General features: G+C 42.1%; 1 protein-coding gene across 3 annotated transcripts in view; it reads left to right on the top strand.

The window, feature by feature from the left end:
- CLDN10 (claudin 10) overlaps positions 1 to 25,657 on the top strand; it is a 110,252-nt gene that overhangs the window by 57,319 nt on the left and 27,276 nt on the right. The window contains exon 1 of one of the 3 annotated variants that reach the window (XM_073347921.1): positions 22,206 to 22,580. The exons of the other annotated variants lie outside the window; for them this stretch is intronic. Within the exon in view, the coding sequence (XP_073204022.1) occupies positions 22,223 to 22,580 (358 nt within the window). The 5' untranslated portion in view covers positions 22,206 to 22,222. Of the gene's footprint in view, positions 1 to 22,205; positions 22,581 to 25,657 lie in introns of those variants that run through there. 3 annotated transcript variants of the gene reach the window in all.

Consider the following 25,657-nt stretch of genomic DNA (forward strand, 5'->3'; position numbering starts at 1 on the left):
TTGCATATGGTGGATTCTGTACACAGAACATTAGATCACAGCATGAGATCAGAAATGCAAAACATAATCCATAGTGCCCATCTAGGTGTTAAGCAATGTGAGAACATTAAGATGTATGTATTAACATTAAGAAGTCCCATTCTGGCCTGGCACGAATGCTACCATTACAGAGAAGCAATCCAAATGTAAATTCTGCAATAAACATTGGAAAGAAGATAAGAGACTCACTGAAATCACATGAAATACCTCATTGGCCAAAGGTCAATTAGAAACAAATGGGGAGAAATACCTCTTAGTGGACTATTACTCAATATTTTTTAAAAAATCAAGCTGTTGCACAAGCTATCCAAGTAGCAATACAAACAACACATTGTGGAATCTTGAAACTGCAGTTTACAGGAGTTAACAGACAATAGCCCACAATTCACAAGTGGCTGATTTTGGCAATTCTCTTTGCTATATCAAGCTCCCACTATGTACAGTCAAATAGGTTAGCAGAAATGTCAAGGTTAATTGCAAAGAACTTGATAAAATCAAAGCCTTGGTACGTTGATGGGATCTATATTTAGCATTCTTAGAGTATCACAACACACTTGAAGTATAGACAATTCACCCTGAAGCAGTGATAAAGAATATGCCAGGATACTAAAACAGAAGAAATACTGATAAGAATGCCAACCAATTGCTTCCTACTCTCCTCTTGCAAGTGCTAGATTTCAAAGTGGATGCCCCCCAGCCAAGATTACAGCTATACCTCCACATCAAGATCTTGCACTGTAATGACACCTGCAAGTCAGACCAGCAGGAAGAACAAGAGACATCCAAACAAAAATGGTGATGCCACTGTCTGTTTCTTTAGGTCATCCAAAATGCTACTGACAGAGCTCATGCACCAGCAGAAGTGATATGTCCAACCAATCACAGACAGACAAAGAAACCAGGAGCAGCAAACACAGGCTCTAGATGCCAGATCTACCTCAGCTGATGAACAGGCCATTGCAGAAGTATTCTGGGGTGCGTCTCTCTCAATCTCCACCATTGAGACTGTTCCACAATAATATTAATTGTGCCAGAAAGCAAGTAAGAATAACCCAATAGCCTGGTGGTAAGGGTATTCACTTGGGTCATGGGAGGCTTGAGTAGAGTAGGGTAGAGTAGGGATTTGAACAGAGATTTCTTATCTCCCAGGTGAATGATCTAACCACAGAGCTATGGAGTATAAGGGACCATTGCTGAGTATTATGCGGCTTAAGCATGCTTAGGGCACACCTACCAACTCACACCCCCTTGGACAGGGGAACATCTAGTTCAAGGGTCTCAAACTCAATTTACCTTAGTGCCAGTCTTCAAATCCTCCCAGCGGGCCAATAATGTCACTGAAGACGGTGTTCAGAAAGGAAAATGTTTATATTGTATTTTTTATTTCAAATTTCTTAGACATAATAAAACTGTCATACAACTTTATACAATTCTTCACCTGTCAGAGAGTTTTTAGTGTTTGCCAGACACCTGGCAACGCTTCAGTTCTGTCAGTTTGTTGATGTTTGGCCTCAGTGACTGAGCAGTTGAAACCTGCAGGATTGCAGCAAGGTGGGCATCAGGTAGTTGTGTTCAGTATTTTGACTTGTTTATATTCATTGTGGGAAAAAGTGATGCTGCCTCCACAGCTGACTCTGCCTGGTGGACTAGTGATGGCATCTCTGTCCCTCTCCCCCAGCCAATGGGAGCTGCGGAGGGTGGCACCTGCAGCAGACATTGCCGGCATGGTGTCTGCCTGCGTCTCTCCTCCGCAGTGGGGAGGTTCTTAGGCCACAGATAGCCCATGGGCCGGGCGTTTGAGACCCCTGGTCTAGTTTGTGAATCCTGCTGCGTCTTAAATATGACTAAGGCACCGAGCAGCTCAGCAGTGTCTGGACTTCAGTGGCTTTGTACGTGGTACTTAGGTTCCTACAGGATTAGGTGGCCAACTGAATGGTGGTTTTATAAATGCCAGTCGTACCTAAATGATAGTTTGAGACACCTAAAGTGGCAGTCAGGGGCTTAAGTCCCTCTTGCAAATCTAACCCATAATAGTCACAGATATGTCTAACAAGAGAGAAGAATCCTTTCATCTGTCCAGAGAATTTGAGTTGTCCACCCTCACCTGCATCCTAAACATATGTGTGTTTCCTTCGTTCTGTTTCACTAATTGGCTGTGTCCATTTGTGGTCATTGTTCTTGGGTTTTTCTGTTTGATTTTCGTTTTTTAAAGAGGGAAGATGTAACAGTAGCAACCAGAATTAGTGGATGATGACCTCTCATGTATCAATGATATAAACTTCTTGTAATTTGGACTCATATCATGTGTCTGGGACCAGAAAATAAAGACCTGTGTCTCACCAGCCCTTCTGTGTGTCACAACCTTTATTACAACATAGGTTGACACTTTAGTATTTTGTTCTCAGGCTCTTTTAGAGATTTTTTTCTTAATGGATTGGTGGTTTGCTTTTCAGGCTGCTTTAAAGTTAGGGGGCAAAATTCTGCTCTCAGTGATGCTCATGCTAACCTAATGACTTTAGTAAGTTTGCATGTATGTACCAGCAGAATTTGTCTCCATATATTGAATGATACATGTCCCACATAAAGGGATAAGGATGATTTCGTAGAATGATCAGTATGTGGCATGAATCATCCCATTAAGCATAGCTATCATTTCTGGTGTACTTGAAGGAAGTCTCCACACAGTTTGTTTAGTACACTAAACTTATAGTTCTGAAGTTCAGACACACTTCTCACCAGAAGTTACCTGTGAAATTTGAAAACATACAAAAAAAACCCACCTAAACGGTGCCTGAAAAACTTGCTAGTGTACCCATTGCACACACAACATTCATATTTATGAGCATAAAATGGACAGTTGCATGCAAACAGGTACTTATATGCAAAACATTTAATTTAACAGACTTTGTTAGTGCAAGTGTAAATTATACAACAACATATTAGCCAAATTATCAAAAATTAGAATAATTTTTAATCTCATTTGGAATTTCAGAACCCTGCTGCTGGTGGAGGGTAAAAAGATCATTTGTGATACTGGCTTTGGTAGAGACCTACTTTAGAGCTATAGAAAGTAATCTGCATCTCTCACACACACACACCACACACAAGTGGTAGTCTTCCTGATATCGATGGATACCTGGTCCATTGGGAAAGGGGCTAAAATCAACAACTTATTTCATGCAGCCACCAGTCATCAGATGTCAACAATTTTCCATTACTATGGATCTGGCCTGTGTCTTACCTACATCACTGGTGTGTGAATCAGCTAGTTATGTTCACAAAGAACACCTTTGGGATCCCAAAACTCCACTACTAGACTTGATTTTTCCTAAAGATGACAGTTTGCTCAGGGTTTCCCTTAGAGCAGCCTGCAGCTTTATTTTTAAGAGGAAAGTTTGCAGCTATGGGGAGATTTTACAGTGTTGCCATTCCCCAGGTACTGTTGATGATTCTAAGGTTGCCGTGGACTTCCTCCCAGATGGCTGTGCTGACTCCTCTGTCAAGGAGAAAGTATGATCCCTGTCTGTCTTAGCGTTTTGTAGTGGTGACTATCATCATAGTATCTGAACACCTCCTGTATTTATTAGATTGGAATGATGAAATTCCTAACAGACTCCATCCTCAAGCTCTTCTCCCTGCTGGTTACAGAGAGGTCTGCTTGAGGAAGGGTTTTTCTTGGCGTGGGGGGTAGGGAGGAGAGATGTCCAGGAAAAGTGGTCACAGATTCTACATTTACACAGACCTAGTGTATCTACTGCATCTCTGGAAGGTGCCCAGATAGCGCACTCATAGCCACAGTACAGGAACATACAAAGAATAGTGATCCCAGCACATATCACAATTGACCTTGAAAGGCTGTCCTCCATTGAGAGGATGGATGTTTACCTGCATTTCGCTCACCTTCTCAGCTTGTGCACCTTCCAGAGATACACTATATGTAGTGCGTCTGTGTAAATGTGAAACCAGTTATTTTGGCTTTATGCTGGTGAAATGAATTTTATCCATGGTCTCTTTTACATTTTGTATTTATCAGTGAAATATGTGAAGCATTTTACATTAGTAATGAATACATAAAAATACATTTGAATCTGTGTTTTTAAATTTGTATTGGACTTTAAAACATATTTGGTAACACAACTGTGGCTGCTGCTGTTTATGTGCCTGATCCACCTCATACTGAAGTCCCAGAGGAGCTGCATCCTTTTGTGGTGGATTGTAGTGATACAGGCAAGTACAGTTTCCCCTTTAGTCCCCACAGTCAATCAAGTTGCCCATCTTCACCACTATGTATCAAACCAATGGCCACCTCCCCCAGGAAAGGAATGTTGTCCCTCTCAGAATCCAATTTAATCCCTGCTTCTGGCAGATTCCTCAAAGTAAGACCCTTCTCAAAACCCTAAAATAAAACAGATTAAAATTCAGCAGTTCTTCATACCCCTCAAGGGTCACCTTCAGCAGGCTACTCACCCAACATCCACTCTGTTCTTCAGTTCCTCTGCCCATATTCCAGGGCCACACTCTCCAGGTGATCAGCCTGTCTCAGCAGTCATTCTTCTTCAATTCCTGCACCCCTACTGCAGGGCCTCCAGACATCTGGCAATTATCTATGCTTCTTACAACTCTTCTTCCACAGCCCTCACCTCAGGGCTTCTGCAAACAGGCTCCTATAGTGTTCTACCCCCCATGTGGAATCCTAACCCTACTGGGCTACTTCTCATAGGAGCCATTTTCCAGAATCAACCCTCTTTTTCCTGGGCTCAGACTCAACGGTTGTTCTCCTCCTTTGCCTAGAAACCTCTGTATGAGCCTTCTACTCAGCAGGGTTCCCTAGGTCTGGCCAATTCATCAGTTCTCTCTCTATAGCATCTCTCTTTCACCACCATCTCTCAAGTACTGCAGTCGCCAGTCTCATGCAGGGCTCTTAAAACAACTCCCACCATTTCCTTCCTTCTCACCTTTCTCAACTGCTGACTGGATCTTAATAGGGGCCAGATGGCCTCAATCTAGCCCCATCAGGAAGCAACTAACTAATCACAGGTGAACTGAACCCATTCAGTCTTAAAGAGACCATAAGTAACAGAGTCTTTCCATTGACTTCAGTGGGCATCTGACTGGGTCTTATGAGAATGATGGGGTAAAGTACTAGTGTATCACATTTTTAGCCCTAAAAATTAGGGGATTTTCCCCATATATACATTAAAAAGTAAATACTCTCCATGGTACAGCAAAAATACCTTGTTACGCTGTACATCCTAAGGAACACCTTTTTAAAAGAGCTTTCAATCCAAGTTCCACTTTAGCAGCCACCATTACTTGTGAGCACAAAATTAATATTTCAATATCTAGCTAGTAATTACACCAGTCATCATTAAAATCATTTTTACCAACAGTTACCATAAAGTGCTGTCAGACACCAAAAACAATCGCTATGGCAAGCATAGTGGAAACAGTGGTATCTCAAATAGCTGTTGGCATTTTGTTGTCTTATTGTTATTGTTCAATCTACAGACCACATTGCTGGTTCACCATGAGACTCCTGAAATACATGAATTTATTGCCAGGATCATTTCTGATTCTGCTTCCATGTGACACATATGATGGCCCAACTAAAAAGGATATGCAGAAATTCCTACTGTTGAGAAGAATGATTGTTTTACTTTCTCATTCTTCTACACAATGCTACAATAATGCTCACTGCAAAAACTGCAGGGAAAGGTTTACATTCAACCAAATGACTGTTATGATAAAAAGAAAATGTACATTAGGTTTTGTAAAACTTTCCTTTCCATTTTTAAAAAACTGAAATTGAGCCAAATCTATTTGAGAATCTCCCTTTTTGTGATTCATGGAAAATATTTTAAGTTTTAATTGGATTTAATGCAAAACCTCTTAACGTGAGGGTCAGTCAATCTCACCGAAATCCAGAGTTAAATTCAGGAAGCCAGAACTGATTCCAGAGTGATAATCCTAATTCAAAACATTTTTCATCTAGGGAATGAAATGTGAATAATCAGGAATCAGAAAGAAAAGAGGAAAAAATACAGCATGATTCTGAAAATATATGGTCATTGGCAAAACTGTTTCTGTTTCTCATGGACAAGAACAAAATGAAACTACTGTAATAATGGAGGAACTTTATAAGCAGTACATGAAAATCGTACTGAAATTGTAACTTTTTAAGTAAAGATCAGTTGGATTACTCACAATATGTAAATTAAGCATGTGCATATGTCCTTGCTGGATCAGAGCCCTAATGAAAACCAACATATGCCACAAAGTGCTAATGATTTAAATTATAATTATAGAGGGGCATACGCAAGAAGTTTGGATAAAGATTCTGAAGTGGAACTTTCCCTATCTTTGTGTGTTCCATTTCAAGGTTTCTATTACAAATATGGACCTATGTCATGAAGTTTGACCATTCCACATTCACAAATACAGCATTTCATTAAAACAACTTCATAAACATCACCCAGAATTCATAAGTTGTACAGACAGATTCCCCACATTGTCACCTCTGTACACCTACTCTCTCTACTGTTTATATTTCTAATATGCCCATCACTGTAAAATCTAGGCACCAAACACAAGGATCAAAAGAAGTATTACTGCTGAAGGATCAAAAGTACATTAATTTTCAGATGAACCTTAGTTTGCCACATGCTTAAAAGGTCTGCACTGGACTCACACATTTAAACAATTGTTTTTCGTAATTTCTCTTGTTTCCAATCTGAGAATGTGATTCTAAGTCAAATGTTAACTCTCCTTTGTCACTGTAAAGCTGCGTGCAGTGACTGAGAGCATGAGTACCAACCTCAGGGCAGACTGTTAGGAACCAGGGCACAAACCCCAAATTGGTTGTGAGTTCTGTATTTAGATTTCATCAACCAATTATCAGGTGTAAACTCCTCAGGCCTAAACATGGAGTTACTGACAGTCCCCTTTGGTACTCTGCTCTATTTTACCACCCAGCTGAGCATACCTTTGTGATAGATGGTCCCTTACACCAAGGATCACAACATTATTCAGGTTACTTCCTGTTCCAAAGGACCAGTCACTTACCCCAGGTCCATTGCACCTTAGATATCACACCAAAGACAACGCTTGTAGCCAATCATATAATAAACTATATAAAGATTTATAAAATAGCAAAAAGAAATTAGAGAGTTACTTACAACGTTAAAGCCTCCAAAAATATATGCACAAATGAGTTACAAACTTAAGTTTCAAAAAGTAATAGACGCTTCTATAATAAACAAGTTTTATTGTCCTTTAGGACTAACCTAGGCTACGACACTGCGGCTGTCTTGCTTATGCCTAGTATACCTTGTCCATCAGAATCCAAGCAGCATAGAGATACAGTTTCTTCTTGTTAGGGGTTTTTATCCCTCTCTTCCCTTGTGCTCTGATCATCAAATTCAGCTGATGGGAGGAATCCCCTTGCATGATTCATCCTTATGGCGTGGGGAGGGGAAAACAACCAACATCTTTTGTCCTCTTTATCATCCCACAATAGTCTGTCTGGTGTCAATGCACCTTTCCTGTTGGGCAGGACGGTAACACCTTCTGTTGGAGATCGGCACTTCACACTAGTTAAAGTCTCTCTCCTGTCTGGTGATTTACACAGTCACAGAGGCTCATAATACAACTGCTCAAATATTACCTTACAATATGGGATACAGATTTTATAAGTGAGATTAATGCATGCAGCAAATCACAAACCTTCAATAAAGTCTAAACACATTCTTATAATTCTAATACCTATTTTAACACACAAGTGAGCCAGACTGATTCCAGCTGTGTATTAGTCAGTGTTCAGTTGAGACATGGGGACCTTGGCATAAGCTGGCACCTGGTCTGCTGGCGTCAGTCGCCGTAACTATTCTGAGTCCAGCCAGACCAAATTCAAATTAAGTCACTCTGCTCAAGGTTTTTGTTATAATGTGCTGGAAGGATCATGTTCTGTACCATTAACAGTGGCAGCTGATGCCCAACATCAGCAGTGGGGCTGAAGGTATCAGTCGATAACCCCCGCCTCCCCTGACTGATCATTTTCAAAGTGAAAAATGGGCACATTGTGGTTGTGAGGGTGGTGGATGGGAGGTCACAGGGAAGCACTTTGTTTGGGCATATGGGAGGTACTATCCCCTCCCCTTTTCAGAATGAAAAACTGGACACGTAGTAAAGGGCAGGTTGTGAGAAAACAATATTAATCTCTGCCATCCCTTCACCAATCTCTCCTATTTCTTACCTCTCCCTTGTCAATCTAGCCTCTGCCCTACCATCCCCTCACCACACCAATTCACCCTTACCCACAACCTTATTCAGTAATTGACCCTCCCCACTTGCGCTCAACCCAAGCCATCTCCCTCCCAACTCGAAACCTCCCCAAACCACCTTGGCTCCCTCTAACTCAAGCCACAGTTACACAGAAACTTCCACTATCTATCTCACAAGGCTGAGAACCCACCCCTCTACAGCTTGGATCCACCCCCTTTAGTGCTGAACCCTATGTCACCCAACATCCCTAGGCTCAGAACCACCCCCCACCATACAGACCCAGCACTCCAAGCTCAGAGCCTTTCCCACTCCTACCTGAGCCCCCACCCACTACCTCACTCAGAAGCCTCCTACTCTGCCCACCCCCACCACAAACACACAGGCCAGAAGCACTCTTGAAGCAGCCGGTTATAGCCTCCAGGGCCTGAAGGAGGCATAATCCTACCAGGAGCTCCCAGTGGCAGCAAGTGGTACTGCACCCTACAGTACATTGGCCACTCAAAATGCTAGTGACTCTAGTGGTGAAACTTAACCTACTTAGCCCCTAATGGCCAGCCATGCCTGACCATACAGGGCAAAGTCTAAAAAACGATGATCGATCCTTCAGTAACAACTTCCGAATTTGGCCCTATTTGTGCAGTCCATTGGGAAGCTATTTGATTACATATGTTTCATTGTAATTTTTTACACTGACTTCACTTAGATTTATTTTTAATTTCCTAGTTATTCTGGCACTTTCTATGGTAGCATCCTCCAGAGTTTGGTCAAATAAGTAGAAACCAGCCAAAAGGTGTGGGGGAGGGGATTCATAGGCAATACAATAATTACTTGAAGATGCCTTTTAGAAGTAGTTTTGTCGGCTTATAAACTGACATTTGATTTTGTTTAATCAACTGTATATCAGCCTTTTCCTGTTCTTCAAAGAAAAGACAACAGGTTATAAATCTGTGCAGCTTTCAACTAGCTTGAACCAGCATTTAGTGATTGTTCTTGCAATGTCATACAAATCTCTCATTATTTTCTAATGGTGCTCTGTTTCCTTTAGAAAACTAATATATTGATTAGATCTCCAGTGAAGAACATCTACAGTATAATCAGTTCAGGGGAGATTAGTTGACTGGCTAATATCCGTACAGCCTTATATTCTTAGAAAGGTTCCTGGTGCCAGGAATCCTAAGGGTGCGGTAACCTCAGGTAAAGCTACGCTTCTCATGCTTTGACTCTCCGGATCTGTTATTAATTCTCCATTGACACTAGGAGCATTTACTTCTTAAATATATTACACTCAATTAACTTAGGTTTAAGTCCTAGGTCTCCCCTGTCCCAATGCCGCAATTCAGATTCTAGGACCCAACAGCATTAAATCCACCTGGAGAAGGGGAACAGTACCCTGAATCCCCCGCCTCAGCACTGACAGTGGAGAGGACAACCCAGGAAGGGTCAGGGCCAGGCCAATCAGGAAAAGGACTGATTCAATCTCTTTCCCAGGCAGCCTACCCCAGCAGGATTCCTGTGGAGGCACAGACAGAAGGTGTGAAGTCTCCTCTGGAGCAACCACCTGCACATTCCACCTCCACGCATTCATGGCGGAAAGAAGGCTATCCTTTTGATATACTTCGTTGCTCACCTGAGACATTCAGAAACAGCTCCTTTGCTGGATAAAAGGCCTATATGCGCCCTCCTCCTTTCATTTTTTTAACATATAAAAAATACTGTCAAAAATGGTTGATCACAAAGAAACAAGCAATAGCTCCATGTGAGAAAACAAAATGCTCCTTTTAAAACAATTATGAATTGGCATAGTCAGCTATAAATAGAAACATTTTAAATATGGGTGAAACAGCTTGAAAACTGGAATTATCTTTTCCTATATGCAGTCACATCCAGTGTTTTGCAAGACAAGATTTTATTGTTGTTATCATTAGTGCAAAGTGTGTTCACTCTTAAAATAGAAATACAATAGTCCAAATTCATTCTCTGTGTAACTCCACTGACTTCAATGAAGTAATCTTAGGGATGAATTTGGCCCAGTCTCTTTCTCTGGGTGACCTTTTGCTCAAAACGCTCACTGTTTGGTTCTGACCAACCACATTTCTGTAAAAACCAGCTTTTTACTCACAGGTCCCTATATTAGAAGCAATGACAGGCTGTCAGTAAGTGTAAAACAAGCAGTAAGCAAGGTTTAGAATTTATTTATTTTATTTAATTTAATTATTATTTATTTAATTAGAAATTAGAATGGCTACCTACCAAAGAAATTGTTCCTATAGTCATGTCACTTTTTAAATTATGTTACAAGGCATAACAATGAGCCAACCAGATCTAAATTCAGACATTTTCCTTAAATCTACTGTATTGGGGGATATTTGTAAGGAAGAACACTTTGTAACTGATGCAACCCCAGTTATTTTATTCTACTGCTCCATACAGGAGTTATTTATAAGAGGAGTTATTTGCACAAACCTGGCTCTTAGCAAAGACACCCTGAATTCTCTGCCTCTGAGTTGTGCCTCCAGTGACATTTACCAGTTATTACCTTGTAAGTCATTTCTATTTTAAAGTCATTTCTGTTTTTAAAGTTAATGTAGTGCTCAGGAAAGATACCAGATTGCTAACCCTGCCCATTTATCTATGTGCTGCCATGGGAATTGAGGTTAGTAATTGCATATGAAACAACAGGCCTGGGGTTGGTGGCAGGGTATTCTCAGGAGAAGCTCCTCAGCTCTGGAATTCAACTCCCCCACTGATCAGCATCAAAATCAATTGACCTTTAGGACACATTATAAGGATCATCTCATGTTTCTGGAGGTTAGTAACTTCATATGGGCAACTGTGGGGTTTTTTGCAGGAGTGAAATACCCTATTTTCTTGTATGAGGCATTTTGTACATGCATTCTAACCCATGTTACATAGGAGGTATTTTATAAATCAGTCAGTCAATAGATAAAATATTTCATCTGGGCTTATAGATTGTGATCTGCTTGTGTAGCAAGACCAAATTTTATGGTCAGAAAACTTCTGAACCACTGAAAACTATATTTGTGTTGTTTGCCAGGTGGAATGCACATCACTTAAAGCAAGAGATATATTTCTGCAGATTTCCTGTTCAGTTTGTTGAACAGGTTATCTATTTTTAAAAGCATTGTATTTAAAAAGTTCTGAGTGAAACCCATGCTCTTTTGAACCAAGTCAGGCAAGCTGTAAAAAAAATTAATGCATTAATCCCAGTGTCAAGGACTGAAGTCTTTCACTTCAAAATAGACTGTACAGCATGCAAAATGGGATGGTAGGAAATTTAGCAACTTTTATGAAATCTCATTTTTAACTGTTTTTAAATCTTTTGTTATCATTTTCAGTGAAGTTTAATCTTTGTTATGTAATATACGGACAATGTAACTGTAATTATTCTTGTCCTAATAGTTTATAAAATAAGAATGTCTACTTTAACATATGTTTTAGGATAATTTATCTTCTGATATTGGTAAAAAACCAATAGAAGTGGCCCTATACAAACAAGAGTTGTTGACTGTTAGCTGATGGTTAAAATACTATATTTCAGTTTGCTCCCACTATGAAGGATCTCCTCGAAGCCACACAACAAAGATTAAAATAGGAAAGTCACTAATTTGACAAGATTCTTTTAGAGAGCTCTGCTTATATCTTCCTTCATTTTGGGAAGGGGGGATGTTTTCACTTTACAGAATAGCTTCCACTGGAAAACCTGCATAGCAGAATAGAATTTCTGCATACACAGCATAGTCTCTAACCCGAGCTCTTGGACTGTTAAGGGTGGAATCGCTAGCTCCAAGACATCCTGTAGATCTTTCACTCTGCCCTTAACCAGCAGACTACACTAATGAGTCAGGCTTCATTTCCTGCATTTCTGATTTCCCTTTTCAATACTCAATTCTTCAGAAGCATTCCAGGATACAAGAGGGCTTACTCCCCCATACTGCACAAATAATATTTTCCTGTTTTCTTTGATCAGGTGCTCCACATGCACCTTGAAAACCATGTCACAGGAAACAGTTTGAAGCTTAAAGACTGTAAAACTAAAAGAAAAACTTATCGGGTACACAGGCATGACGACCTTAATCTGTTTGTACTGGCTAAAGAACAAATAATGCTATCATCCACTATTTAATTTATGACTCAATAATAGTTGCTTGTGATTTTACTCTGCAAAAGTTTAAATGTAACTGTACTTCAGACTTAGCAACAAAAGTGTTTCTGACAGACTCCTCCATGCAAGGTAATATAATATCCTTTTGTATATCATGCAAAACTATCAAACTGTTTCCGTCATTTGCAATCTATGTGTAACAATAATCATATATTGTCTATGACACCTTTAACAAGAAATCAGTAACAGTGCCTGATTATTTAAAAAGGAGACTGCACAACTGCATACGCAATATATGTGTAATCTACAGATACAGTTTTTACAACTGTGTATGTAAATGGAATAAATATATATATGTAAATGACTGTGGAAATGTACTAATGCAATTTTTGTGCAAATCAGACACAAACTATATACCTAACTTTTAAAAAAAATTGGCCCATAATTTGTCATAGCAATTGCAATTTACCCTCAAAAAAGTGGTAGCTTATCTACAATAGAAAGTTTTACCAGCAAAACTTCTGCCAGCATACTGCTACTGACATAGCTGTTTTGGAAGAGTTCATTCATGTTTGATTGCCTTTGCTAGTGCAGTGTGTCCACACAACACCAGGTTGTCTTGGCAGAAGATGTGCAGCACTGTATAGTGCATGCCAGCATCCCCCAAACCACCATCCAGCACACAAGCTAGTGACAAAGATTTGCAGTATGTTACACGATACCAGCACTGTGGTGGGAAAGTCCTACAATTCCCTCTGTTCCATCCCATAATCTACCTTTTTGCACCGGTTTTCAATCTCTCCACCATCTTGCCATCAAAAACATGGATGCTGAACAGATCAGCAGAGCTCTCTGGTCTGTTTCAGAGGCAGGGCAAGTGATTCTTTTGTATTTGTGGAACTGCAACAACTACCAAGGCCATGCAGCAGGAAACTGAGAATACTGAGGAGGAATAGATGATATGGACAGTGAATGAAACTGGCCAGCTGTGGCAGGTATTGCTGTACATTGGGGATAGACAGTATTGGGCTCATGAAATGAGCACTGAGTGGTGGAATTAGCTCATGATGCAAACCTGGGACAACCAGGAGTTCTGCAGAATTTTCAGATGTGGATGGCCAGTTTGCTGAAATCAGACAGTGTGACGCTTTGTTTTGCTGCAATACAGAGTAATTAGCCGGTGCATGAATTATTTCTTTGCTTAAGGGAGCTATTGATTTGTGGGGTTTGCATCTCTGTATTGTAAGACAAAGAGAATAAATCCTGGTTTTCACAAAATAGAATTTTATTATGCAACAATAAACAACACATAAACTACTAAAAAAGAATGCGCAAGATGCTAACAGCTCAAGGGCGCATCACAGATCAGAGTAGGTGTATTCACAGCAATCCTCCTTATTGTCCGCTGGGGCTGAGCTAAGGCATACTGCTTCAGGGAATGCTGGTGCCTTGAGGAGAAAGGTGTAGGGGAGGTGAGGTTGGCCTTGGCCCCAGGAAGAAGGAATTGTTGTCCATGCAGTGTATTGGCTGCTGGAGTGCTCTACTCCTAATGCTTCAGAGCATCCGAATTTGATATCTGAGGAACTGCATGATGTGTGGGTGCACCTGTCCTTTCTCCGGCATTCAGTCCCAGCAGTCTCCTGGGCTCCAGTCTCAGCAGTCTGGAGCAGTCCTGAGAACCTGTCTTCTCTTGTCTGTTTCTCTTTCCTCCCTATCATAGTGAGTCTCTCAGTGGGTGTAGAAGGGGCAGCCCTCAAGGATTCCACAACCGAGGTCACTGAAAACTACCAGGCAGAGAGCCACTGTTAGATGTAAGGGGTTAGCTGGCAGCACAAGATAATTAACTCCCTAAATTTTTTCTCATATAAAGCTGCATAAAAAGTATGTACAGGCCCACAGTCACTACCACTTAACAATACCCAGCATGGTGAGTACATGGGGTCACTTTTCAATCCCCCTATGTGAGGAGTGGGCAGGACCTGGGGAACTTTAGGGACAGTGTAGTAAACATTGATTAACTTGTTACAGGCAATGGTGATGCTAGCGGATATATCACTCATGAGGATACCAAAGGCCCAGAGAAGGCAGCTGTTCAAGAGGATTTGCGGTTACCCGGAGCCATATGCTGCTGGGTTTTTCACAGCAATGGTCACCCAGAGCACCTCTGCAGTGTGCGTTCGGAAGATGTCCTACCACGGTGGTAGAAAGAAGGCTGCTCTGCCTAGGAATGTCTGGGCAAAATCAAACACAACCTGCTCAAAAAGTTCTGTGAAATTGTCCCAGAGGACCAGGAAGCTGTTGGGGCCAAGATAAACCAGCGGCTCCATATGCAGCAGAAGATTATGACTGCTGAATAGAGTTGTGAATCTGTCCAAGCCAAGATCTAACTACACACTGTTTCTATCTCTTTCCTGAAGCTAACCACAACATACAAGTGATGAGTTTTGGACTTGAAAACCACAAGTTTGAACAGCATGTGTAATGTGCTTTACACTTGAAAATCTGCACACTACAAGTTTACAATGCATTTTCTGAAAAAGCATAGTCAGAATACCCAGTTGCTACTATTTTCTATTTTTAGTATATTTAATTTTATTGGTTAGCAGGCAAGCACTGTCTCCATATGTATCTGAATGCTCAGGTATTAGTTTGCACATAGCTTACAAGTGCTGGAAGCTTTTTTTTTTTTTGCCCGTTCACAATGTATAGAATTTTATTTGGTTACCTTCCCTGCAAAACTATATACTTCGAAAGCAAAATTATTTTCCAGCATTATGTATTTGTGAATGTTTCTGGCTGCTTTTCCCTGTTTTCTTTCTGTCAGTTTTGCCTAGGAAGGCCAGTGCATGCTCTTAAAATAAACCAGCTACTTTAAAGCAGAATTCCTTTGTTCCCTGTTCACACGTGGTCAGCTGCCATTTTGAGAGAGGAAGAGGAGAAATTTGGGAGGCCCTGGAAAAAGTAAAACAAATGGCATTCACTAATGAGACCAGTGACTTATACCCACCTGAATTCCTTTCTCCTTCCTCAATGGAGTTCAGCCGGGTCTTGAGGAAGTCTTCGCTCTCCATCAGCACTGCATCATCCATATCCCCCTCTTCAAAGAATTTATCATTTGTGTGCAGTTCAAGGGTTCCTTCTTTTGGATGTCATGAGATGTCCCCTGCCCATAGCAGATAGATGGTGGGATTCCCTCTCAATATGGCGTAGAGCTCTACATAATAGCAGAAGCTGTGGGAGACAGCATTAGATTTTTTGTTGCTCTCCTTTGTCTTTTGGTAGGATTGCCACAGCTCATTCACCTTTGCCCGCCATTGGAAATTATCCCTGTCATACCTCAGTTTCTGCAACCTCTATGCAATATCTGCATAAACATCTTTATTCCGGTGGGAATTCCGCAGCTGTGCCTGCATGCTCCTTCTCCCACAAACCCAGGACATTCAAGACCTTGTTTCTGGACCAGTCAGCAGCACGAGGCTTAGCTGGAGTTTTCCATGGAGCCATACCTGTGTGCTAGCAAAGGTGGGCTAGTAGGAAAAGAGACATTGCCAAAACACTCTGGGGATTTTAAGCTGGGGGGCAGGCATGGGCTACTGGTCTTTGTAAACCCTTGGCAGCAAAAATTCAACCAGAGCAGTCACTCCCATGGGCACAATGACATTGTAAACTTGTTGCTGGAGGACTGCTTGTACTGATACCGATATGTCCACGTTCACACAGGCACTGTGCTGGTCGAACACTACTGCTAGAAGCCTTATGTCACTTGGGAAACTGGTTTAACTTTCGCTGGCAAGAATTCAGAGTTTTGTTGGCAGGACTGAAAATTCAGGGTGGATGCATGCCAGTAAAATTTTACAGTACAAACCAGGCCTAAGAGTAGAAGCAAAGTAAATCCCAAACATCCCATACTATATACAATAAATAGAGTCCCACAATAAACAGTAGTACTAATAAGGAAACAAACGCCTGAACCATGATGGAAGGATGTAGAGGGGAAAAGAATTCCGGAATTGTAGACCACTGATTCCAATCCATTCCACATTTTACCTAGGAAAAACCAGGAGGGAAGGGATGAGCCAGTGCAATGTGGAAAGATTGAAGTTGGAAGATTTGTGACTTAAAAAGGCCATAACTGAGGAAGTTTTAGCAGCCCAGAGAAGATGTGATGAATAGCTGGTAAGGAGATAAAAAGAAATGTGTAAAGGAATCACCCCTTAAAAGAATAGGATGAATAGTATCATGAAATATTTAATATTTATATTAACCAAGTAATGTATGAAAAATACAAACACCAATGGGAGGAATACCTGTTGTAACTGCCACCCTCCTCCTCAGTTCAGGGACAGGGGGAACACAAAGGAGAACTGGTTGCTGTTAACTGGTTGCCAGTCTCAGTGATTTTATTCTGGATTTACACCAGTGTAATTGAGATAGTCTCACCCATTGTCTCTATCTATATTTTTTAAAAAGACAAAATAATAAAGTTCTTATTATTATCTCCAAATATTTTTCAGAAGAAATTTTTTTTTGTGGAACAGAATATTCAGTTGAACAGAGGAAAATTGTTTCTTACAAACATCTGGGGGAAAAGTAACTACCTATCCCAAAGAATGCAAATTGCCTTTAATAATTGTCCTGCCACATTCTGGACTAGCTTTGGCTTCTGAAAGGTCTTGAATTGTAGCCTCAAGTGGAGTGCATCACAGTAGTTTAATCTCAAGATACAAAGACACAGAAAAATGTCACCAGGTCCACATCTGAAACAAGACATCTATGACAGAGTGCTGGACAACAGCAACTGATTCAGCACTCTGATCACTGCAACTTCAATGAGTTTCCCAGTGCTCACCTGAATATGGGAACTGTACCAAACTGATCAATTGGCAATAGGCTGAAAAGATTAAAAGCTAATTACCTCATTAACTCAGAGGGTACAAAGGCACAGGAAGGAAGCACAAAAGGGAGAGAGAAAGTGAAAGAGCTGTAGGCTGGTAGAGCTAGGGCCACAGAAGGTCTCTGCCTTACAGCCCCAGGATACTATTAAAGCTGCTGCACGATCTATAAAGGTGGTGGGAATGAACTTTGTAAATAAATAACTGGGTGTTTGACTTGAAGAAGGTCTCCGAATAGTTTGCTTGTCTTGAAAGAGGCAAGAGTGGAGCATGTCCCTGCCACAAAGTTATACAACTCAGCAAGCAAAGATGGGAAAATGTGTTCTTCAGGGCCGGTATCAGGGCACACAGTAATAGCTTTGGGTCAAATAAGACCACTAAGTTGTGAAATTAATTCACAATCAATGGCTGCACAGTCAGTTTGCCATGCTGATATAATTCTAGTCAATTCTTGTGTTGCTTTCCCAAACCTACTAATGTTATCTCAGCCTTATCCAGACTGAGCCTCAACCAGCTGGTCCTCATTCAGGACTAAGTCTCCTGGTCATCCATTACCCTGCACCAAAGGAATCAGCTGTAAGGAGAAATACAGCTGAGTAACATTCACCTAGTGCAGACATTGTAGCCCACAATCTCTTTATTAACCTTCCTAAAGGTCTAATACACATATTGAAAAAATGGGTGGGCAATACAGCAGAACCCTGCAGTTCCTAGCATGAGAGAGTCTTTGGGATGGATGAATAATCACTTTCCGGTTCCTCTCTGATATTAAGAAACAAAGCTACTTCCGAGCAGTTCCATCTATTTCTACTAAGGACCATGGCATTGTCATCAGCACCTCATGATCAACCACATCAAAGACAAGGGATAGACCCAATAAAGTCACCATGGACATTGTGGGCCTGGTTCTCATTTCACTGTCATTGTAAAACAGACCTTAAAATATGGCTAATTTACATTTATACTCACTTTGAGGCCTATTTACTCTGCCACATTGATGTAATGTATAAAAAAGAATCAGATCTAGTATACAGAAGAATCAGATCTATTATGTTCATCTATAAGCTGGAGATCATTGACCAGTGCCTGCAGTTTTTGTCCCATACCCAAGTCTAAATCCAGATTTACTAGCAACAAAAAAATCTCAATACTGGTAACATTGCCATAGCTGCTTCATCGCCATCTTCTTAATGATCAACCCCCACAAAGCAGGAGACTCAATACCAATAATGTGTTGGTGAGAGCATCAGAAACATGAGTTGATTTCTTGAGTAAAAGCCTCACTGACGCATCTTTGAACACGCCTAGCATCCAACCCTCACACAACAAAGCAATGATAACTTCCACCAACAAAGGACCCACTCTCTCACTACTGGCCTTTACCAGCCTGGAGTGACATAGTTCCCAATGCCCAGGAGGAGGCCCAAAGGACCCTGAACACTTCCACACCTTCAGGGAGAAACACTGACCAAAACACAAAGAGTGATCTGCATTTGTCTTCCCCAAACCTTATCCTGCACCCATGAATTCAACAAGCTGCATCTACAACCAACAATTTTATCAACATAGTAATCAGCAAATTCCTCACAACAAGAAAAAAGACTCGATTCAGTTTCCAAGTGTGGGTAGATTGGATTAACCAAGCTATCCACTACCCAAAACAATTCAAATGTGCATAACGCTACCGAACTATGATGGAGATAAAACTTACCCTCTACTGCACAGCTTCCAAATAAGATTTTTTAAAAATGATTTATGTCATATAGATCAGACTTCGTCTGGGACTTTGTCCACTGGTATTATAACCTTCTTCCCTCTCCTTTCATCCTCTGCAAGTCATCTGTGAACCCCAGTGACCTGGAAGGGCAAAGTCAGAGCAAGGGCATTCAGGAACCACTGTATCAGTAGCTGTGGACTTAGATCTTGATAATACCCCCAGCCCATCAATAGAGTGGGAAACTGGCAACAGAGTACACTCCCTCAGAGACTTTCTGAAACATGTCTGCCTACCTAACCGTTGCAGGCTTTTTAAACTGCTATATATCAATGAAGTAATTAAGTTAATGTTAATAACCACTTGATAAAAAGCAAAAGAACATTCATTATAAAAGAAAGACGTAAAGGCTTGTTCTTCCCCTTCAACCACTGCCTGTTTGGCAAAAACATAAAAGATAATGTAACAATTGTTTCAAAACAAATAAGAGAAAAGACAAATTAACTTGTGTTCTTTTCATGTCAACTCCAAAGGCATTGTTGAGCTTTCAATTGGAAAATAAATAACTATTGACCATAGGAGAAACCAGGATGTAGAATTATATTAATGCAAACTCTGTCTTGTGGAATATCAGTCTGTTAATTAAAAAAGTTGCAGGTAGAAAGTTACAAGTCAACACATAATTAAAAAGTTGGGGCAACAATATTAAAATGGCTGGCATCTAAGCTCGTTTTCAGAAAAATCAGTAATAGAAGGGAAACAATTCAAATTGGGGGCTATTTTTAAAATGTTTATATGAGTTTATACAGGTTGCCTTAGCACTGCCCTGGAAAACAAGTTTATTCTTTATGCTTGATAAACACATATTTTTACGTGCAATGTTTGAAACCATATTTTATTCAATATACACTGGCAAGGATTTTTCTCTGTGTGTTGTGTGTATGATTATATGGAGAAATACATATCCATATATTTAATTAAAATATAGATTAGGTTGCTATATGGAGATAGGAATGCTCTTGTTTCCCAGAGCTGATAAATAAGGCTTGTCAAAGGGCAAAAAACCTTTGGCTCCAATTCAGATATTTCTTGTGGGAAGGGCAAATTCTGGTTCCCCCTCCTTCCTTGGCAGGGATCCTGGGCACCCACTTGACTTCCCCACTCCTTCAGGGACCCCAGGTATCCTTTGGCCAGGGAGTCTCCCATCTCTATTAACCACATACAATGCATGAGCCAGTGCTACCAGGAGCCAAATTCTCTGTGGATTCCCCTGTGCTCGACTGTACAGTACAGGAACAGAGTGTCCCAACACTGTTTGATCCAGCTGCCCTTCCATCAGTACGAAGGGGCAGCTGGGTCAGATTTCTGTGGCATTCTGACCACGCATTTGGAGTGTCACTTCAGACTGCTCCGGCAGCAGCTGCACAGACTTAGTACAGGACCTCTGCTTAACAGTGGCTCCACAGCCAATGCAAAAAGCTTGGGGGTGGCACTTGCACCATGCCCAACCCCCCAACTAGCACTACTGCGACAAACAAAGCTAGAAAATATTAAGAAATCCCCCCACCTACTATCATAGAATCTCAGGGTTGGAAGGGACCTCAGGAGGTCAGCTACCCCAACTCCCTGCTCAAAGCAGGACCAATCCCCAATTTTTGCTCCAGGTCCCTAAATGGCTCCCTCAATGATTGAACCCACAACCCTGGGTTTAGCAGGCCAATGCTCAAACCACTGAGCTATCCCTCCCCCTGTTAGTGACAGCCTCCCTATGTCTGCTAGTGAGAGCCCCCAAAACTCTCACATGCACAAGAGAATAACAAATGCAATTTCCGAAAGTGTTTCTCCTGGTCTTTTTCATTATTATAAAGAACAACCCCCTTCCACTTCCCCCCACCCAAAAAAACCCCTCCAAACAAATCAACAAAACACCCTCTTATAATCATTTCCATCCAACGATTAAACTTTGCCTATCCAAACTACAGAGCATTACAAAGGCTTGATTAGAAATGCTGGATAGACAGGAATGTTTCAATGGATCTACAACCCCTCCTCTAAAGCCTTGTCGACTAGCCAAAATTGAGGGGAATAGCTACTGCGAAATAAGATATAAACACATCCCATAAACAAATTGCTCTCCATAGGAGAGATGAGTGTATATACATTGCACTGTCACCAATCCTAGCGCCTTCTCGCTATCTATAGGCTAGCAGCTCAATACTACATTAGTGTTTCCCCTTACTAATCAAAGGAAGACCATAGCTCTGGCTAACCTATGTGGGCAGGCAGGCAGGCAGACAAAGAGCATAAGGTATAAGGAGCCCCAGAAGCTGAGGCAGACCATGATGCCTCCTGATACAACAATATTCTGGTGCTTTGGGATCTGGATTATTCTGGTGGACTAGCAGAAACTGTCTATGTACTACATTTTAGATGGTAAGAAAGGAGGGTAAGTGGCCAACAGATATCCAGATCCTATAGGACACAGATGGCAAAGTAGGGCGTTGACTCCAGAATATGCTGGGTGCACATTGTTTGGTGGAATAGTAGAAACAACCATTACTGGGTTTGTGGCCACGATCTGGCAGGATCCAGATGCCACATCCAAGTTTTTGCAGCACGGTTGCACTGGGGTGCAGCCGGGCCCAGATTTAAACACAGGCTAAACATGTTCTGTTCTCCATCGAGGCCGTGGGATCGGTGGGATCCAACAGCCCGCATCAGCTGCAGCGGCCAGACCTGGGGTTTCGCGGGGCTGTCATGCCGGGCGGGGTCACGGTCCAGTGTGCACGGGTGCAATCGGAGCGTCTCCCCGTGTCCTCTATTCGCACTGGGGGGGGGGGGGGGGGACAAACGCTGGCGGGGATCCGGCGCGGTCGGGCTCGCAGCCTGGTCCCTTTGTGGTTTAAAAGCAACACGCCCAGCACAGCCGCGGCTGCTGAGGGGGAAGGGAGGTGCGGGAATAAGGTCGGTGCGAGCGGCTACGAGAGCGGGAGAAGAGTAGCTGCGCCCCTGGGCTGGGGCTGGGGCTGGGGCTGGGGGCGGGAAGGGGCGCCGGCTGCCCGGCGCGGCGGGAGGAGGTCGCTCATCTCGCCCCGGCTAGGGTTTCGCAGGCGGGGGGAGGATGCTCCGCGGGCTGCAGGGGTGGGGTCTCTGGGGCTGCAGCTCCCTCTGCTGATGCGGCTGGCGAGCGGGGCGGCTGCCGGGCCAGGTGCTCTGTGCAGCTCCTCCAGCCGGCGCCTGCTGCTTCGGGAGCGCTCCCCGCCGCCTCCGCCTGCCGCCGGCGCCCCGGGCTCCGCTCGCCCAGCATCCCCCATGGCCAGCCTGGCTGCGGAGATCATCGCCTTCCTGCTGGCCATCTCGGGCTGGGTGCTGGTCTCCTCCACGCTGCCCACGGACTACTGGAAGGTCTCCTCCATCGACGGCACCGTCATCACCACCGCCACCTTCTGGGCCAACCTCTGGAAGACCTGCGTGACCGACTCCACCGGCGTGTCCAACTGCAAGGACTTCCCCTCCATGCTGGCACTGGACGGTCTGCACCAGCCCCTGCTGGGGCTTCTTATACCTCTTTGCTTCTCCGTGTCTGTCTGTCTGTCTGTCTGTCTGTCTGTCCGCCCGCCGGCCAGCCGCGGGGCTGGGGTAGGCGTCCAGAGCCCCCACCCCATCCCCAGGCTAGTAAGCAGCCCCCCCGCCCTTCCCCCGAGCTACTGGCCTCCAGCGAGTAGGGGCTAGGCTCATTGTGTGAACTAAACACACACACACGTCCCCAGAGCAACGGGCCTGCTGCAACACAGCTGGCGAGGCGTCCTAGAGGGGTTGCAGATGAGAAGAGCTGGCAGTGAGGTGACCCTCTCCAGCCAGCCTTTCTAGTGATCTGCTACAGTTCGGGAGGCAAGAGGTTAATGATTTGGTGGGCGAGATTACGAGCGTTTGTTTGCTGGGGTCGGGAGAGTGCTCTTTATAACAATGAAAAAGGCCCGAAGAAACCCTTTCAGAAACCATATTTTGGCCTCTTCAGCTTCTGAATGGGAGAGTTTGGGGGGATGACAGTAGCAGCCATGGTTAATGGAGGGATTTCTCAGAATATTCTCAGCAGTTTAATTTCTATTTGGTGCACTTCGACTCTGTTTTTAGCCCTTCAGCAAGTCTTACTTACCTGCCATAGGAAGCATTCTTTTTCTTGGTATATCAGCATAATCTGTATTTTAATTCAATGCATCAACATAATATCTATATAGAGAGAAACAATCCTTGCCAATTTACAGTTGAATAAAATATGGTTTCAAACATTGCATGTAAAAATACCTGTTTATCAACCATAAAGAATGTGCTTGTTTCCCAGGACAGTAGGGAAGCAAGTTTTATACACACATTGGAAAAAAATTTTAAATAGCCCCCAGTATGAATTGTTTCCCTTCTATTATTATTTTGCTGGAAATCAAAGACCTTAAATGCAAATTTTAAATATTACTTGATGAACTTGTAACTTTCCTCCAGCAGCTTTTTTAATTAACAGAAAGGTATTTCACTAGATACAGTTTACATTAATAGAATTCTACATCCAGCTTTCTCCTGTTATCAAGAATTATTTATTTTCCACTTGGAAGCTCAACAGTGCATCTGGAGTTGATAAGAAAAGAACGGGAGCTATTATTTTTATTCTCTTATTTGTTTTTAAACTATTGCTATATTTTCCGTTATGTTTTTGCAGTGATTGGAGGGAAAGAATGTGATTCTTCTGTAATTAATGTTCTTTTCCTTTTTATTAAGTGGTTTTAAACTCAGATGTAATTACTTCACTGATATATATTAGTTTAAAAGTTTGCAACAGGTAGATAGGCACAAATATGCATTGCTTAGTTTTGAAGGGATCAGCAATACAGAATCAAAACTTTCAATTTGAACACAGTGTTTAAAGCTAAATATTACTTTATTGCTGCAAATCTCTACTTTTGTGTAATTTAAGAGGAATCATATACACTCTTTAGGCAGGAATGATTTTTCTTAAAAAACCTTTACACCATTTTGAGTAAACTATATAGACAATATGTTGGTTGCTACGTTACTTGTTTCAGTGCTTAATCTATTGCCTGGATTATATTTAACTGTTGCTCAACTTTTCATTTGAAGGGTTGAAAATGATGCAGGAAATTTAGGCAATTTCTGAAGTTCTAATGACATGATTATTATCACAGTGCAATGGTCAGACAACGTATCCCACCAACACTACAGATAATCTCTGAGATAACCTGCTGATATTCAAAAAACAGAAAGTGTGAAAACAGGCATGATCATTTCTGTAAAACAAATTAGGATCTACAGTATTTGGTATATTAGCACTCCCCCTTTTGACATGTGGCTGTGAGAGAGGGCAATAATATTTCTGATGTGGAAACTGCCTTTTAAAAATGGTTGGGAGCTGAATGGCTATAGGGGATTAATAATGAGATATAAAACCTTTAACTTATGTCTCCTATAGAAGGTCCCTCTAGAGCTGATCAGCGATACAGTGCCAGGTTAATGTAAGTTACCTTGAACTACTCTTGCTTATGCTGTTCCTCATTTATGGATAAATAGAGGAGTTCACACTCGAATCCTGCCACTTGTTCCATGCGAGCAGACCACGGCACTGCGTAGAGTCAGTGGGCCAGATCCTCAGATACTGTAATTTGTCTTGGCTCCATTGATTTAAATGATGCCATGATAAATTACATCAGTTGTTATGATATGGCTCACTGACTTCAGTCGGGTTTGGCACTGGTGCTGCGATCCTCCTCCTTGGAGTCAGTTGGAGGATCATATTCAAAGGCTGCAGCCATTCGGTCATCTTTAAAAATTACTAGGGCTGTCAAGACATTAAAAAAGTTAATCGTGATTAATCGCACAATTAAAAAATTAATAGCACTGTTTAACAATAATAGAATACCATTCATTTAAATATTTGGGGATGTTTTCTACATTTTCAAAAATATTGATTTCAATTACAACACAGAATACACAGTACACAGTGCTCACTTTAGATTTATTTTTTATTACAAATATTTGCATTATGTGATATTGCATGGCCAGAGAGCAGCAGGAGAGTGTTTTTTGTTTTGTTTTTTTGAAGCAGAAAAGAATTTTATTTGTGTAACACTTACAAAGAATCACCAGAAAGGATAAAGCAAAACTATGCAACAAAACAAAAGCAAACACAAGGTATAACACAGCAGCCTTCAGGAGGGAGAAGTGTTCAGGCTAGCCTGGGCCCAGAGCGGTGGGGCTTCCTCGACACTCATGGTCTTCCACCCCCTCGAGTTACCTAGTGCCACGCCCAGTGTAACCGATTATTCCTCTCCTGAGAGTGCCCGACAAGATGGGCATGGCTGCGGGGTGGGCAGTTTGGAGGTGGCGGGACGTACACCACGTTTGATAGGACCCCTCCTAGGTGACAGTGATGATGGTATCCACAGCGGCAACGGCTGGGGCTGGGGTCTATCGCTCTTCCCCTCAATCAAAGGGTCAGACGGAGGGAACCGGACGGGGTCACCAAGCAGAGCAGGAGAGTGGTTTTTTTGTTTTTGTTTTTTTTTAAGCAGGAAAGAATTTTATTTCTGTAACACTTACAAA

Source organism: Lepidochelys kempii, chromosome 1 (assembly GCF_965140265.1).
Source record: "Lepidochelys kempii isolate rLepKem1 chromosome 1, rLepKem1.hap2, whole genome shotgun sequence".
Lineage (NCBI taxonomy): Eukaryota > Metazoa > Chordata > Testudines > Cheloniidae > Lepidochelys > Lepidochelys kempii.